The 14,869-nt window shown below is 39.8% G+C and overlaps 1 protein-coding gene across 8 annotated transcripts in view; it reads left to right on the forward strand.

Annotated features, from left to right (window-relative positions):
• The window catches only part of FAT3 (FAT atypical cadherin 3), a 396,477-nt gene that overhangs the window by 350,463 nt on the left and 31,145 nt on the right, over positions 1-14,869 (forward strand). For all 8 annotated transcript variants that reach the window (XM_021544996.2, XM_021544998.2, XM_021544993.3 and 5 more), the window contains 3 exons: positions 1,074-1,872; positions 9,093-9,227; positions 10,252-10,409. In XM_021544996.2, coding sequence (XP_021400671.2) covers positions 1,074-1,872; positions 9,093-9,227; positions 10,252-10,409 — 1,092 coding nt within the window. The remainder of the gene's footprint in view (positions 1-1,073; positions 1,873-9,092; positions 9,228-10,251; positions 10,410-14,869) is intronic.

Below are 14,869 nucleotides of genomic sequence, written 5' to 3' on the forward strand. Positions count from 1 at the left end.
TATATAAAACATTTTTAAATATTCCACATAGGTCTTTTAGGAGTGAAGATGAATGAATTTTAGAGTGTCTTAGAGTTACTAATCTGCTCATAGTAGTGTCCATATTACTGTTGTCATCCTCCCACTTTTTCCTTCAGCTTGTAAATTTTCCTCCTGTGTCCAAATACAAAGATCTTTGAACATTCCCTGCATCTCTGCATACTGGCAGTTTAGTTTTCTGTTCTTCTCTGAAGCAAATAAATGTGTGGAGCAGTATATCATAATAGGGACTGCAATAAAGCATTTTTCTTATTGTAGGAAAGGACCCTGATTCAAGTTTGCCCACCTTTCTGTCAATATGGCCTTGGGTTTTTTGTCATACTTGCTCTTTTGCTCTCTATAAAAATAGTGCAAATGATGCCATAATCCCTGCTCTGGGTCATCCAGTCATCTTTCCAGCTGCAGTGCTGCACTCATATTTTATCATTACTAACAGCACAAGCACCTATTTCATTTTTGGAGGATGATAAATTTTATTTATATCAAGCATGTTTCTTGGTTGCTTCAGGTAAAGAAGTGCAGAATGCAGTAGAAAAATTCTGGACTCCCTCACATCCACACAAGCTAAGCAGGGTGTGGAGTGATTTGGAGCACACCAAGCAATGCAGAAGGCTGATATTTCACTGGAATTCAGCCTCTTCTCCAGGGTAGAAGTGAGTCCAAAATGTGTTTGGAGCAGAATATACCACATTGGTATATTCTCTGTTGTGAAGTTGACAAGTGATAGGTGTGGGATCCTGGGAACATTTCAGTTTGAGTAATGAGACATTCTACTGACACATTTCTCTCTGCAATCCACTTAAAGATCAGTGCTTCCCTAAAGAGTTTGTAAGTTCCACTGCTAGAAATGGCTGAGACACTTCTTTACATATATATTTGGCAAATGCATTTGAGTGTTCTTTTGAAAATTTCTTTTCAGAATTACTGATGCTTTGAGAATATACATAACAAGAAGTTACGATTGCAGGCTGTGTTCCATGTGTGGTTTTATTTCTTATTTTTTCTATTCTTTTTTTTTTTCTAAATTACATTAGGCAAAGGACTCTGGGAAGCCTCAGCAGGTTTCCTATACCTATGTTCAGGTGAGGGTTATTGAAGAGAGCATTCACAAACCAACTGCCATTCCACTGGAGATTTTCATTGTCACCATGGAAGATGATTTTCCTGGGGGAGTCATTGGGAAAATTCATGCCACAGATCAGGATGTGTACGATGTCCTCACATACACTCTAAAATCAGAGCAGAAAAGTTTGTTCAAGGTCAACAGCCATGATGGGAAGATCATTGCCCTTGGAGGGCTGGATAATGGCAAGTACATCCTGAATGTCTCCGTGAGCGACGGCCGGTTCCAGGTGCCCATCGATGTTGTGGTCCACGTTGAGCAGCTGCTGCAAGAAATGCTGCAGAACACGGTCACCATCCGCTTCGAGAACGTTTCCCCGGAAGACTTTGTGGGTCTCCACATGCACGGGTTCAGGCGCACCCTGCGCAACGCGGTGCTCTCCCAGAAACAGGACAGCCTGCACATCATCAGCATTCAGCCGGTGGCAGGCAGCAGCCAGCTCGACATGCTGTTTGCCGTTCAGATGCACAGCGGTGGTTTCTATAAGCCTGCCTATTTGATTCAGAAGCTTACCAATGCGAGGAGACACTTGGAAAATGTGATTCGTATTTCTGCTATCTTGGAGAAGAATTGCTCCGGACTGGATTGTCAGGAGCAACACTGTGAGCAAAGTCTGTCTATTGATTCACATTCCCTGATGACTTACAGCACGGCACGCATTAGTTTTGTGTGTCCCCGCTTTTACAGGAATGTGCGCTGCATGTGCAATGGTGAGTACTGCTCCCTCTTCCCCTCCCATCGCTGCGCATTATGCGATAGGATCCATTTTATTCCTCTGATGCAGATTAGAAGGGGCATTTCAATTCAGTCCACTAAAGCACGACTGGCTGATGTGTTGTGGGAATTGATTTCTCCGGCTCGGGAAGAATTGTTCGTGTTTACTGATGTAAATGGAAGTTTATGAACTTTGGCCTTTTACGACAAAGACCGCTTTCCTGGAGGCTCTGCAATCAGAGCAGCTTCCAGGCAGGGGAAGGAGTGGGAGAGGAAGGAGGAGGAGAGGGAGGAATGTAGTTTCCCAATCAGTTGGGGCCACCACTGGAATAAACCTGGATTGTGACCGCAGCAGAGCAGCCTGGTCTCCAGCAATGCACCAGCAGTCTCCAAGGAAAAGCACCCCTGACCTAAGCCGGGCAGGTGGAAAGGCCTTTCCCAGTCCCGTTGTTGCAGACAACCACAGAAAACAATGAAGTATTTTATTAGCAAGCGCTTTTCCTTGACCTTTAAGGCTGCAGTAGGGGACAGAGTAGGTTTCAGGCAGCTCCACATTTTGGCAGAGATTTCATATGGGCATATGACAAATAGACTCATGAGCCAAGCTTCTGTATGATTCTGCACTTGGATTTTAAAACCTCGGGCAGTTATAATACTGGCTCTGTTTCTTTGTTTGCCAGGCTATTTGCTCCTCATTCCACTTCATTTAAGAGCAGAGAAAAAAGCTGCTGTAAAATCAATACATCTAAGTCTCCCTCATCTTAAGCACACATGCACACACACACAGAGCAATACAAGAATTCAGCAGCCATATCCCTCAATAACCAACCTTTGTTTCTGCAGCAGTCAGCAGGGCTTCATGTTTTACCACTGACCTCGGTGGGGATGAAAATAGGCAGAAATTGCATAAAACTGAACCAGAAATCATTTTTCTTCCTGTGGCACATGGATAATAGTGGCAAAGAAGTTCAATTCTGAAAAAATACTATGATTCTCTATCTGAGGAACATTCAAGAGCCGACTATCTGTCCACTTTTTAACTAAGAGTCTTATAAGTTTCAAATAGACATATCTATCATAACAATAGCCAGCATTTTGTTACACATGAAAGGCTCTGAAGTAAAGGATTTTCACAGATTTAAAAGGAACAATGCTGCAATAGCCTCCATTCAGGTCCAGGATCCAGTGCAGGAACACTGTCGGCCAAACTTTTTTATATTCTCTAAGTTACAACTTAGTCTCACTTTTGTATCAAGAAATCACAACTCCTCATCTCCATGGGGATGGTGATAGTCTTCACAGTCAGAAATTGGTTTTCTGGCAGCCAAAATTTTCACTGTTTATCATTTCATTTCACTACCTATTAAAGTCAATAATGATGTATTATTCCCTCTGCCTCATAATCCCTTAGCTTAACTCCAAAAAAGGGACTTTGCAGTGCAGCACAGTTCTGACCCAGCAGCTCTCCTGGCACAGTAAGTTTGCAATGGAAGCAAAGAAATTCAGCTGGGACAGTGATTTCCAAATTCTCCTGTCGTGTACCAGTCAATCTTTAAAATGGATGACAGGCTGCTGGAGAGGCAGTGTGGTTCTGAGAGCAGCTGTAGTCCTTAGTCTCTGGGCCATTTATCATGGCCTTGAAGACTGCTGTGTGGGAACACTTGTAACAGGCAGCTTGTCCTGGCCCTGCTGAAAAGATGGAGGGGTTCCCACTGCTCCCCTTTGAGCCACTAAGTGGGGATTTCCCGTGGGGAATCCACACCATTTGGGGTGGGGTTGAGCACATTCAGCCTGCCATAGAGCCTGTGGTAAAAAAATGTCCAAAATGTCCAGAGCTGCTGAGTTAGGTATAGTTGTCAAAGAGGTGAGCACCTTCATGTCTGTTACTTGCACAGAAATAATACATTGTGGTGGGAAGCAAAAATTCATGCTTTGGGCCTTCTCCTCATTAGTTAATGCTTAATCCTCTTCTACTGTTTTTAATTTAAGGAGACACAGAAAATACTTTGGTATTTAGGTAAACACACTGTTTTCTCACATAGGAAATAACGCAGACTTGTGAGAGTATAATAGAGAATGTATGGGTAGTTTTGCTTTCATGAAAGCTAAAGTCTAGGGTAAAAGAGTTAGAAAAATGCCATACTTCTTCCATCAGTAGTTCTTATAAATAAATGCACAGATGCAGCAATTCTGGAAAAAGTGCACGAATTTATTTTAGCTTGTTTAATGAGACAGCATTAGCAAGATATTAGCAGTGTAATAAAAGTATTATACTTCATTTGTTGTTAAAAGAGTTTCACATCCACTGAATATTAATACCTTGAATTATGAAAAAGCCATTAAAATATTGCATAGGTTTCCAGAGATCTGGTTCAATTATGGCCCAGAAAGCTTGAGTTTGAACTAATTCACTCATTCTTGAAATATGTATCATACTTGGAGTGTTTTTGTCCACTGGCAGATGTCACAGATATGCACAATTTATGCATGCCAGCTGTGCATAACTTACCTAGATTACCTTTGTGAGCAAACAGAGTTATCTAATGTGAAAATGCAGAGAGACTGTAAAGTAGGCAGTGGGTGAACTTCAGAGGTTCAGTAGCTCAGCTCTGGAAGGGTAAGTTCAAAAGTTCACATGCATCAATCATAGCTTTTAAATCAATAAAATTGAACTAAACTGTTTTCTGGTAACAGACTGTCTCCTTAGATTTTTTGCTCATCTGTTTGTGTTTGTATGAAAAATATTGTCACAAACTGGGGTTTGTGTCAGCATGACAGAGGGGCTATGCAATTACCAACCTCCCATCACATGGCACGAGGTATGCAGACATCCGTCAGTGCTGGGAGAAATAAAAGTAGGAGGAATGGAATAAATATATTCCTATAAAACATTTCTCACTGCATTCTCATTTTTCAGAGGCAAAAATCTATTCTGTATTTTCTCATAATGCAAAGTAATTCTTTTGTGTTGAGACAAAGGTGCAGGGGCAGAGCAGGTTTTGTTGGGACTACTTTGCTCTACAGTTGTTCTGCATTATAATCTTAGAAAGTGATGGTACATTAATATGTTCACAGGAGAGGGATGGATTGAAATAATCTTGACAAATATGGGCATACATCTACATCTGTGCAGGTCACTCCAGGCCCCATTTGCAGATAGTGGGAAGAATGAGATATTTTTAATAATGTGATACATCTCTCCCTAGATGTCTAAAATCAGTCAGATGAATCATGCCCTAAAGTTAGATGAGATTAATTCCATTTAAAATGTTTAATATGGTTCTGGCCTAATAGTTTGAAAGAATTTTTCTAATAGACCCAGAGTGTTCAGCAAAGGTGTAGACACATCCACGTTATTTAATATTTAAAAGAGAACAACAGTTTTGGACCACTCTCTCATGAAACAAGACAATTCAGACTTTATAAAGCCACTTCTATTATTTTGTGAATGCTCTGACAGAAGGAAATCATAGACTGTGAGAACCCACTGTTAATACAGGACTTGTTGTTCAGAGGTGATTTTTGGCCTCAGCTCCACAGAGCACACTCTGCCTCTAAAAGAGTCCTGGCTGCTGTGAAAGACTGGGCATCAGCTACACAGTTCTTATGTGTACATCACTGCTTCTCCCATTTTCAGAAAGCACACACATTCATATTAATGAGCCTGAAATTCTCCTGGCACGGAAAATTGAAGAACAAGGTCTGTGCTTGGGAACAGAGAACTGCAGACAACTTGGTTAGATCTGGCTATAGTCTGTTTTATGTCACTTTTGTCCAAGGAAGGTTTTTTTCCCGTGTTCCTGCGACTCTGGCTTTCAGGAATCTCCCTTCTTTCAAGCTTTTCTTTTCTGTAAGTGAGGAAAACAGAGTCTTTGCAATACTCACAGATCCAGGAGACTGGGCTGATAGAAAACCACCTAATATCACAAGGCTGAAGTTAAAATTGTTGAAGCACTCAATTTTCAAAATATATTTAAAATCCTAGAAGTGCTCCTTTTTTGAAGGAATAGGAATTAAATAAATCTCTCTTCTTGCAATGGAACAGTGTTTTCTGCCTCAGTATATTGGTTAGAAGATTGAAATACTTTTATCTTCTTTTAGAAAATTAAACTGAAGATGATCTGTCAAAATCAAGTGGGTCTATTCCACCTTTTCCTGCCATGCACTGCTTGATGCTAGTTCGTGTGTTTCTGTGGTACCTTGTAAAGAACAGTTTTTATTAATACTAATGCGAGTTTCAAGAGAATGCTGTAGATTGTCTGGACCTGCCTAGAAAAAAAAAAAAAAAAAGATCAATTTGAACCTATATTTCTTGAATCTTTTATTGGATGGAAAATAGACTGCTCTTTGGAGTGGAAATGCAACATTAGAATAATTTTATTTAAACTCAAGCTGTAAATCTTTGATGTGGACAACATAACCTTGAACAATTTTACAATTTTTCTCCACATAGTTGTGAAATCAGCCTGAAAATGTGTGTTAGCTGGGGCAATGCAATAATGCAGCTTTGTAGCTTATGCACTTATAACCATACAGACAGGCATAAAGCACTTCTCGCAAGTCTGAATATTTTAAAGTTTTGTGACAGCTATGAAATCCTGCTGCAGCAGGACGAATAGAGTTGGTTTCCTTGTAGTTTACCAGAAGAGTATTCTTGGCCGTTCAGGATAAACAGTTCTCTCCGCCGTTGTGCAGAGTACGTTAGATCTTTTCCATATATTTCAGAATGTGAAAGGATGGCTCTAAAATACAAATCAGAGTTTGAATCAGATAAAAAAAGAAAAACCTGGCAGAGGTGGATAACAAAGAAAGCTGTTCCTTTATTGCTTCATGTCAAGGATACAGTCATAGGTTAGGGGATGTGAAAATTTGTAGAGCCACATTTGGAAATCTCAGTGCCTCTTGCTGCTGCACAGTGACAAGCTGTGGGGCTTTAGTCTAAATGGCATGTCTGTCAGCTACACAGAGGCTCACTTGAATTGCAGCCTCATTAAAGGTTTAAGTTTTTTTAAAGAAGAGATATACTCTGCAGACACCAGAATCCTGTGTGTTTGTCACATAAGAATGAGTTAAAATAGCTAAAACAACCAAGGTGAAAAGACAAAGCAGTCTGCAGGATTTTTAACAACCCATTGTAACTTCAGAAATAATTGTTACTTGCCATTGTATTCTAAAAAGTGAGGTGTTTTATTCTTAAAAAAAAAAGCCAAACAATGTTAAATTCTGTTAAATTCTACAGATGTTACATTTAAATAAAATATTAATCTGTAGTCCAGAAGTCTATGACAGTTTTTTTCTTGATTCTATAAGGCTTAAGGTGTGACTGTGTATTACAGCTGTTACTCTTATTAATGTTTCCTACTAATGTGATTAATAAAGAATGCCATGCATCATTTTCTAACAGTGCTGCAGGCAGTACTGTAAATCTTTTACTACACAGACCTCTCAAACAAATGTTTGATAAAGGAGGAGAGGATGTTAAACATTAAATTGACTGTGCTGTACATCAAGGAGGACATTTAAAGTAATTGCCATATTTGTAGTGAGCCCATGTCCACTTTGAAAGCTACAGTAGTAATTTTTCTTCTCCCAGAAAATACTTACAGTGTCAGGTAATTTCAACTATGCTTACTATGAGCCCTGTTTGGCTTGTACAAAAGTGTGAGTGCAGTAAGATTCTTTCTTTCATTACTTTTGGAGATGTACTCCATGACAGGTTGATTCCTTCCTTTATAAACTGTAAATAAAACAATGTGCTCAAAAGTAAACTAGTTTTTGAATCTGATAAGGATCCTATAATATAAATCCTGCAATATATAAGAACTGCCAATATTCAGAAAGCAATGGGCAGCAAGGTGCTTTTTATCATTAAATTCATCACCTGCATGCCTTAAATTAATTAACTTGATAAACAAAAGAAGAGGTGTCTGTCCATTCCCAGCAACTGCCTTTGCCTCCATTCATGCTGGGCTGCAAATCAACAAAAGCAAGGGCAGGAGTGCCTTTTTTTCCCTGCACTTGAAGACTGCTTTCATAACAGCCATACACAGATGCCCAAATGTAAAAACTGACCCTGCATCTCCCAAGTACCTTACTGCAACCAAGAAGAGGCTAGTTGTTGTGGAAGTCACATATTTCTGAAAATTCATGTATTAAGCAGCAATAGTTGTATCGTGTTTCGTATTATTATTATAGACTGTGTGTGCAAATCTTTTAAGATTAAGGCAATTAAAACGTTTATTTAGACACTTTCAGAAGTTACATTGAAGTTTTAGCCAAACCCCATGAAATGCAAAAAAATATTTTGATATTGACAGGGTTTACATAGTAAGTCCTTGACATGGTGAGCTTGATATAAAGAATTTTAGGGATTTTGAAAAACCTACATATAATTGTGTTGCTCAAGTATTTTAAGCAAATGTAAAAGTTACTCTAGTTCTGTCCCTGCAGATTAGAAAAAAGGAGGGCAGGTTTTGGTAGCCTGGGCAAGCTGGATAGGATGTGAGATCTCAGAAATGTTAGGAGGAGCATAGGGAGAGGGCCAGTTTGCCTGTGCTGTATGATGAAGCTGGCCATGTCCTGTGTAGTATGAGAATGAAAAATCCAGGTGTCACTGTAACCCAAGCATGGCTTAGAATCACAGAATATCCTGAATTGGAAAGGACCCCCAAGGATAATCAAAGTCCAAATGCTGGCCCTGCGTAGGACCACCGAGAATCACACCATGTGCTTGAGATCATTGTCCAAATGCTTCTTGAACTCTGGCAGGCTTGGTGTTGTGACCATTTCTACCTCCTTAGATTTGCTTCTCATGGGTGTGCTGGGGGAAAAGGAGTGCATAGCTTCAAGTAATTTTTTTCCCTCATATCTCTAAAGCCCCTGTGCGGGAAGCTTTGTGGGAAAATGAATGGCCTGAGAGTTATCACATACATTTATAAACCAGTTACTGCTCATAATAGTTCATTTTTATAATATGTTCCCATGGGGTTTAGGGCAGTCTTTGGAAAAGAGCTATTGCAGTTCTGCTGCGTACTTGCCCAAAAGCTGTTCCTTTCTATGAAGGTTTGTTGGGGCTTTTTTGTTGTTATTATTATTATTAAGCCATTTTTTTGCTTGTACTGAAGCGTGTGATCAATAATTGTCTTTCATTACCCTTTTATTGCAGCAGATCGTGCTTTACTCTGTGGATCCCTGACAGTATTTTACCTTCTTGCAGGAGGACTCTGCCCAGGGTCCAATGATCCCTGCCTAGAGAAGCCGTGTCCCGGGGACATGCAGTGTGTGGGGTATGAAGCCAGCCGGAGACCGTTCATCTGCCAGTGCCCACCAGGGAAGCTTGGCGAGTGTTCAGGTGCATGTCACAGCCATGAAGGGGGATATCCTTGGACAATAAAGTGCTGACATTCTCATTTTGTAGGCTGAGGTGGCAGTGAAGTTAACAGAAAATGCACTGCTTAACCCATCTCAGCACGGGCACTTGGGGTGTGTGTTTATAAGCCCTATAAATACTTGTCTTTATAGCTAATGGGCTGTATGTAGACTGTGATCCAGTTTCTGTTTGGAAATTCCCACTGGCTTGCTTGAATACCAGCTCAGTACAACAGGCTGCTGAGAAAACAGGATTTTTCCTAGAGAATGTTATGCCAGATGTTTTTCTGCCCATGGGCAAAGCTCTATAATTAACTCTTCTGCTTACTATTTAGATTACCAAAATTCCAACCTTTATTAATGAAAACACTACACTATCCCAAAAAGAAAGTTTGAGGACATCTGCTAGTTCTCTGCATCTGTGTTGTTCCCTGGGATATGAAGAGCCAGGTGGACAGCCAGTGAAGCAGAGCTTTCTGTTGACTGCAGTGATTCCCAGGCTGCAGGATAGAGGATTTGTGCTGTTAGCCTGATGAAAGCACAGCCCATACTGAACTGTGGTCTTGGGCACTGGTTGCAGGGGACTCATTGTGAAGATTTGTCTGACATCTGCCCACACATAACTTGACACCCATAACTCAACTGCCTGATGTACTGATGTCGTCATCTTTGATTCCCTCTGTTATCAGTTAGACGAGACTGATGCCTCCAGGAGTGTATAAGCTGAAAAATGCTGAATACTTGGAGAAACTTCTTTATTTTTTTTATTTTTTAAGTATGGAAAAATAGAACTTTCCTCTATCCCCTGAAAAATAGCTTAAAAAAAGGAAATGCAGTAATATTTTGTAGTAGATGCCAGCTTTGTTTCCTCTCATCAAAAATGGGTTTTATTTATTTCTTCCTAGTCATTCTCATTAACTTTATAAATTCTTTAATTACTTAACAGATAAGGAATTGTTTTATGTATCACTAAAAGCACATGTGTCCTTTCAAAATGGTTGTTTCAGGCCACACTTCCCTTAGCTTTGCTGGGAATAGCTACATTAAATACCGTGTTTCTGAAAATAGCAAGAAGGAGGAATTCAAGTTGGCTCTCCGACTGCGAACCCTGCAAAGCAATGGGATTATAATGTACACCAGAGCGAATCCCTGTATAATTCTGAAGGTAATTAAAATAACTTATCTTTTCTGCAGTTGTTTTTCTAGATTCTGTATTTTCTCTTGGCTCTTGATTTGGGGAATGCTGTTCTCATTTCAGCTGTAGATTGAGAAGATGAAGTCTGATTCTAACAGGGAAAAACAATTTCAACAACAGCAGCAGCAACAACAATCAGAAAAGCAGCTTGTTAGTGGTGCTTTACTTGGAAAATTCCCCACTGGGTGCTGTTCATTATAAGCACATTATGTGTGTCTGTGCGCAGGAGCCAGTCTGCATGAAATGTAAAATTTGGCCATTTATATGACTATGTAGTCAAAACGAAGCCTGCTAAAATTGCTGTTCTTCCCTTCTGTCCTGTCTGTGGTTAGAGGATATGCCCTTACTGTTAGTGAGCTAATTACAGGAACCAACTGCTTAGAACGTGTCTCCTACTGAAAATGAAGATCTCTGCACTCTGTGGATTAAGATTCTTTGTTGAGAGAATCATGGGGTCGATGGAGATTGATACCAAATCAATATTTAATTGATAAGCTTTCCATTGGTATTATTTTTTTTTTTTTATGTGGAATGGCAAATAAATGCAGGATGGAAAGGGAGTACTAGGCTCATCCAAGAGCATGCACATATAGTATTTCTGCTATAGCCTCTAAGGTACCAAATGAAAACATTGACATTTGTATTTCAGCCACATTCTGTAATTCAGCAGTGGAAGAAATGGCACAGAGCCTTTTGTGTCTGTATTTGCAATCTTTGGGGTACTTTTGGCTGAATGCTTAGGTAAGATTAAAGTGGCTAGATGAGTTAAAGGGCAACAATTAATTTTATAGCTGTTAGACTGAAGTATTCCATGAGCAAGAGTACTGTCTGTCATTTACCAGGAACTGTCAGCATTGTTCAGATTTGCATGAGACAACCTCTGCTTTGAGACATGTAGAAATGCAGTTTGAACTTTCAAGTATGTGTTTTGTTTAAAAAAAAAAAACAAGCAAAACTGCAAGTTGGAAGACCTTCTTTGATGTCTTCATCATGCTTGCTCTTAGCATCTGTCAGTAGATAATGTTTGCAATTTGGTAATTTCAAAAAATACCTGGGGAAAAACAAATGGCCCTAGTGGAAGGTGCCACTTGAAAGCAATAGGATATGATACAGAGATGGCCTGAATTGGAGTTAGAATGGTGATAGGAAATTTATTTTGCTAGAGTTTTATGTATAAAGCTCTCATCATAAAGGAGCACAGCAAATCCAGGTCATAGACAACTGAGTGAAAATATCCAGCTGAAGCAGGAAAATTTTGCCACCAAAATAGAAAAGTTGATGTTACTACTATTGTTACAAAAAAAGAAAACAACCACACACACAAAAAAAAACCCAACCCACACCAGGAAAAAAAAAAAAAAAAAAAAAACCACCACAAAACCAAATGAACACAAAAACAAACAAAACAAAAAAATCCAAACCAGTAAGAGAACCACCCTTTGCAATCACCTGAATTGAGTATTTAGTTGTGAGGTAGGAATCATGTTTTCTTCACATAATCACCTCATTGTTTTGCTTTGAAAGATGCTGAATTAAAAATAATACTTCAAGGAGCAGCGACAAGAGCTGTGGTTATCGTGCTGCTGTCTCAGTCAGCAACCTCCATGTCAAGCTGGTTTGCTTCCTCGGTCTAAGAAACACAGAAAGAGAAAGTAGAGAGCTTCAAATGCTGTTGCTACCTCATATCTGATGAGTGAGATCCATGGTCATGTATGGATGCAAAGCCTCTGCTTTTTCTTGTGCATTGATCAGGGGAGGACATAGGGAATTACCTTCTCAAAGCCTCATGCTCAGCTTTTCAGTAGGGCAGGATCCTTTTCCCAGGTCTGGCACTGGGCTTCTGCATGCATGAGGTTTAAAGGAAACAAAATAATTACATTCAGCATAGTTTTTTTTAAGAAATGGTGTCACTTAAAAGATCAGGAATTGTCAGAGTTTCATTTGTGAAGGTCTTTTAACCGAGGAATATCAGGTTAAGCTCTCAAAGGACATACTCTGTGGCAGACAAATGGCATGCTCAAGGGATTCAGCCCTGTCAGGTCTCTTCAGGGATGGCAGCTGGATCATGGACTGCACTTTGGAAATCCCTGATTCAAGCGTTTTCAAGGAAGTTATGCTTAGACTTTCTAGACACACATTTTTTTAATTTAAAACCAGAGGTAGGACTCCCTTTAACCAGGTACATATGTTGGAGGTAAAGAGGCACTCAGAAATGAGGCCATTAAGCAGATTAATTAGAGGTCTATAAATGTGAAGTTGTTATCATTTGAGCATTGCTTTCAATTAAATTAAACATGAAGAGAAGCTTTCCAAATAGAGGATAAGGGATGAAATCCTGTGTTCTTTTGAGCACTCTGGCATCACTCCAGCAAAGCACTTAATCACTTGCTTAACTTCTTGTATTTGAAACCAACTGGAACTATTCACATACCTTAATTTTAAGCATCCACTTAAGTATCTGCTGGATTTGCACCAGAGGGCCCAGCACCATAACTGAGCTTCAAATAAAGGCAGAGGTGGAAGAAATTTAAACCTACAAGGTATGAGCCCGTGGGAAGACAGGCAGAAACACCTGTGCTGTTGGGCACAGCATGTCATTGATTGTTTTCAACCAAGTCTCTGCCATTGCAGTCTGTTTAAACATTAATGCTGCAATATGCTTTTTGGTGCTTCAATGGCCAGCTTAATTTTGGAAGCTCATACATTTGTGATAACTCCAGGGATGGAAATATTTCATAATCTTAGGACAGTGTCCTTCCTGGATGAATAATCAATTCCATAGAGCAAACTGCTTGTCTACTACTTTGCTGAAAGCCTACCAGCTACACTGTATTGATATAATAAAACAAGGGTGTTATTTATTCAGCTGTTTCAAATAAAACAACTCATCCATTGATTTTGAGAGGTTGGCCCCTTTTTTTTTTGGTTGCTGTTGTTGCATGCTCTTGCTTTTAAAACAATTGGAGCAAAATTAGATGCAGGTCAATGTTGGCTTTTTTTCCTTTGGAAAGATTTCATGTCCACCCTTTCCTTTTTACCTATGTAGCAGCTAATTCAGAAACATAAGATTTAACCATTTAAAGCATTACAAGGCCAATGCAGAAGAAAATTCAATTTTTTTACCCCAAGGAATATAATGGTGATTCATCTTGTTTTGTGAAATTTTAAGGATTAAAAATAGGTAAAGAAATATAGCAGCTAAACAGTAAAAGGCAAGCATATGTTCTTCAGTCCAGGCAGTTAATGTGAAACTTTGCATGGTTTAGTTAAGTGTGTATTACACATTTTAATGCATTACTGCTGCATGGCTTATGCTGGATAGGACTGAAGTTTGGATATGATCCCAGTTGTGGCTGGAGTTGAAACAAGTAATGTTTTAATTAAATACACCGTTTTACACAAACAAACCTGAAATGTAATTCAGCTAACAAAATATTTCCCCAGATAGATTAGGAGGCAGCATGCTGTATCCATGGTGTTTGACTGCAGATGGACTATGTGAGCTGGAGGTGGTCTCAGAAGAACCATTTGATCATTTTATTACCTATGTTGATACACAAATATGGATGTTGGCCAAACATCTTAGCCAGACTAATATTCTAATATAATTTACAGTATGTGTTTGGCTCCATTCTGCCCATTGAGTGAAATTGTTGAAATGTAACAGATTGCATCAGCTTTTGGAGTCTTCACTGTTCTTTTAACTTCTCTACAGGTGAGGAGTCTTGTGGCATATATGCTTAAGTGTACATTAACCTCCCTGTCATAGTTGTTACAACTGAAACTGTAACTAAACCCTGAGCCTAGAAAGCTCTGGGAAGTAGAAACTTCGTGGGAATTTTCTGCCCAGCTAGGATGAAGCAGTATCTCTCTGCTCTCATGGTACAGAGGGTCTCTGCTGGTGCCATGGGCTGTACCGGTGAGGGGTTGTAAAGTTTGCATATCTTTGCTGTGAGATGGAGTAACTCAGGCTTTCTGCAGTGTTGCACTACATAGATTAATAAAAAAACAACACCACACATTCGTTGCTGGACTGACAGTGATGCTACCAGCTCTCAACCAGACCAACCATGCCACTGAGGTTACTGTCTGGATAACTGCTGAGCCTGGACAAGACCCTGGGTATTCATTGGATGCCCATATTTTTTGCTTGAATGTCTCTCAGCTTGAAGTTCAGCTTTTTTTGGTACCGAGGTCCAGGATATAATCAAAGGACTCTGAGGACTGAGCAGTGGCCCTGATATCTCAATGGCTACAAGGAATCGCAGGCATTAATTGCCGAGTTATTACCAGGGATTACCAGGGATTCATTGCTGAGTGATGATTGAATTCTCTGTGCTTAGGAGTGGGGACAGCAATTTTACCTCTTAGGTGGAAAAACCTTCTCCTCCCTGCCTGGCCAGTCCAGCTGCTAAGTAGTCAAGAGTGGA

Source organism: Lonchura striata, chromosome 2 (genome assembly GCF_046129695.1).
Source record: "Lonchura striata isolate bLonStr1 chromosome 2, bLonStr1.mat, whole genome shotgun sequence".
Lineage (NCBI taxonomy): Eukaryota > Metazoa > Chordata > Aves > Passeriformes > Estrildidae > Lonchura > Lonchura striata.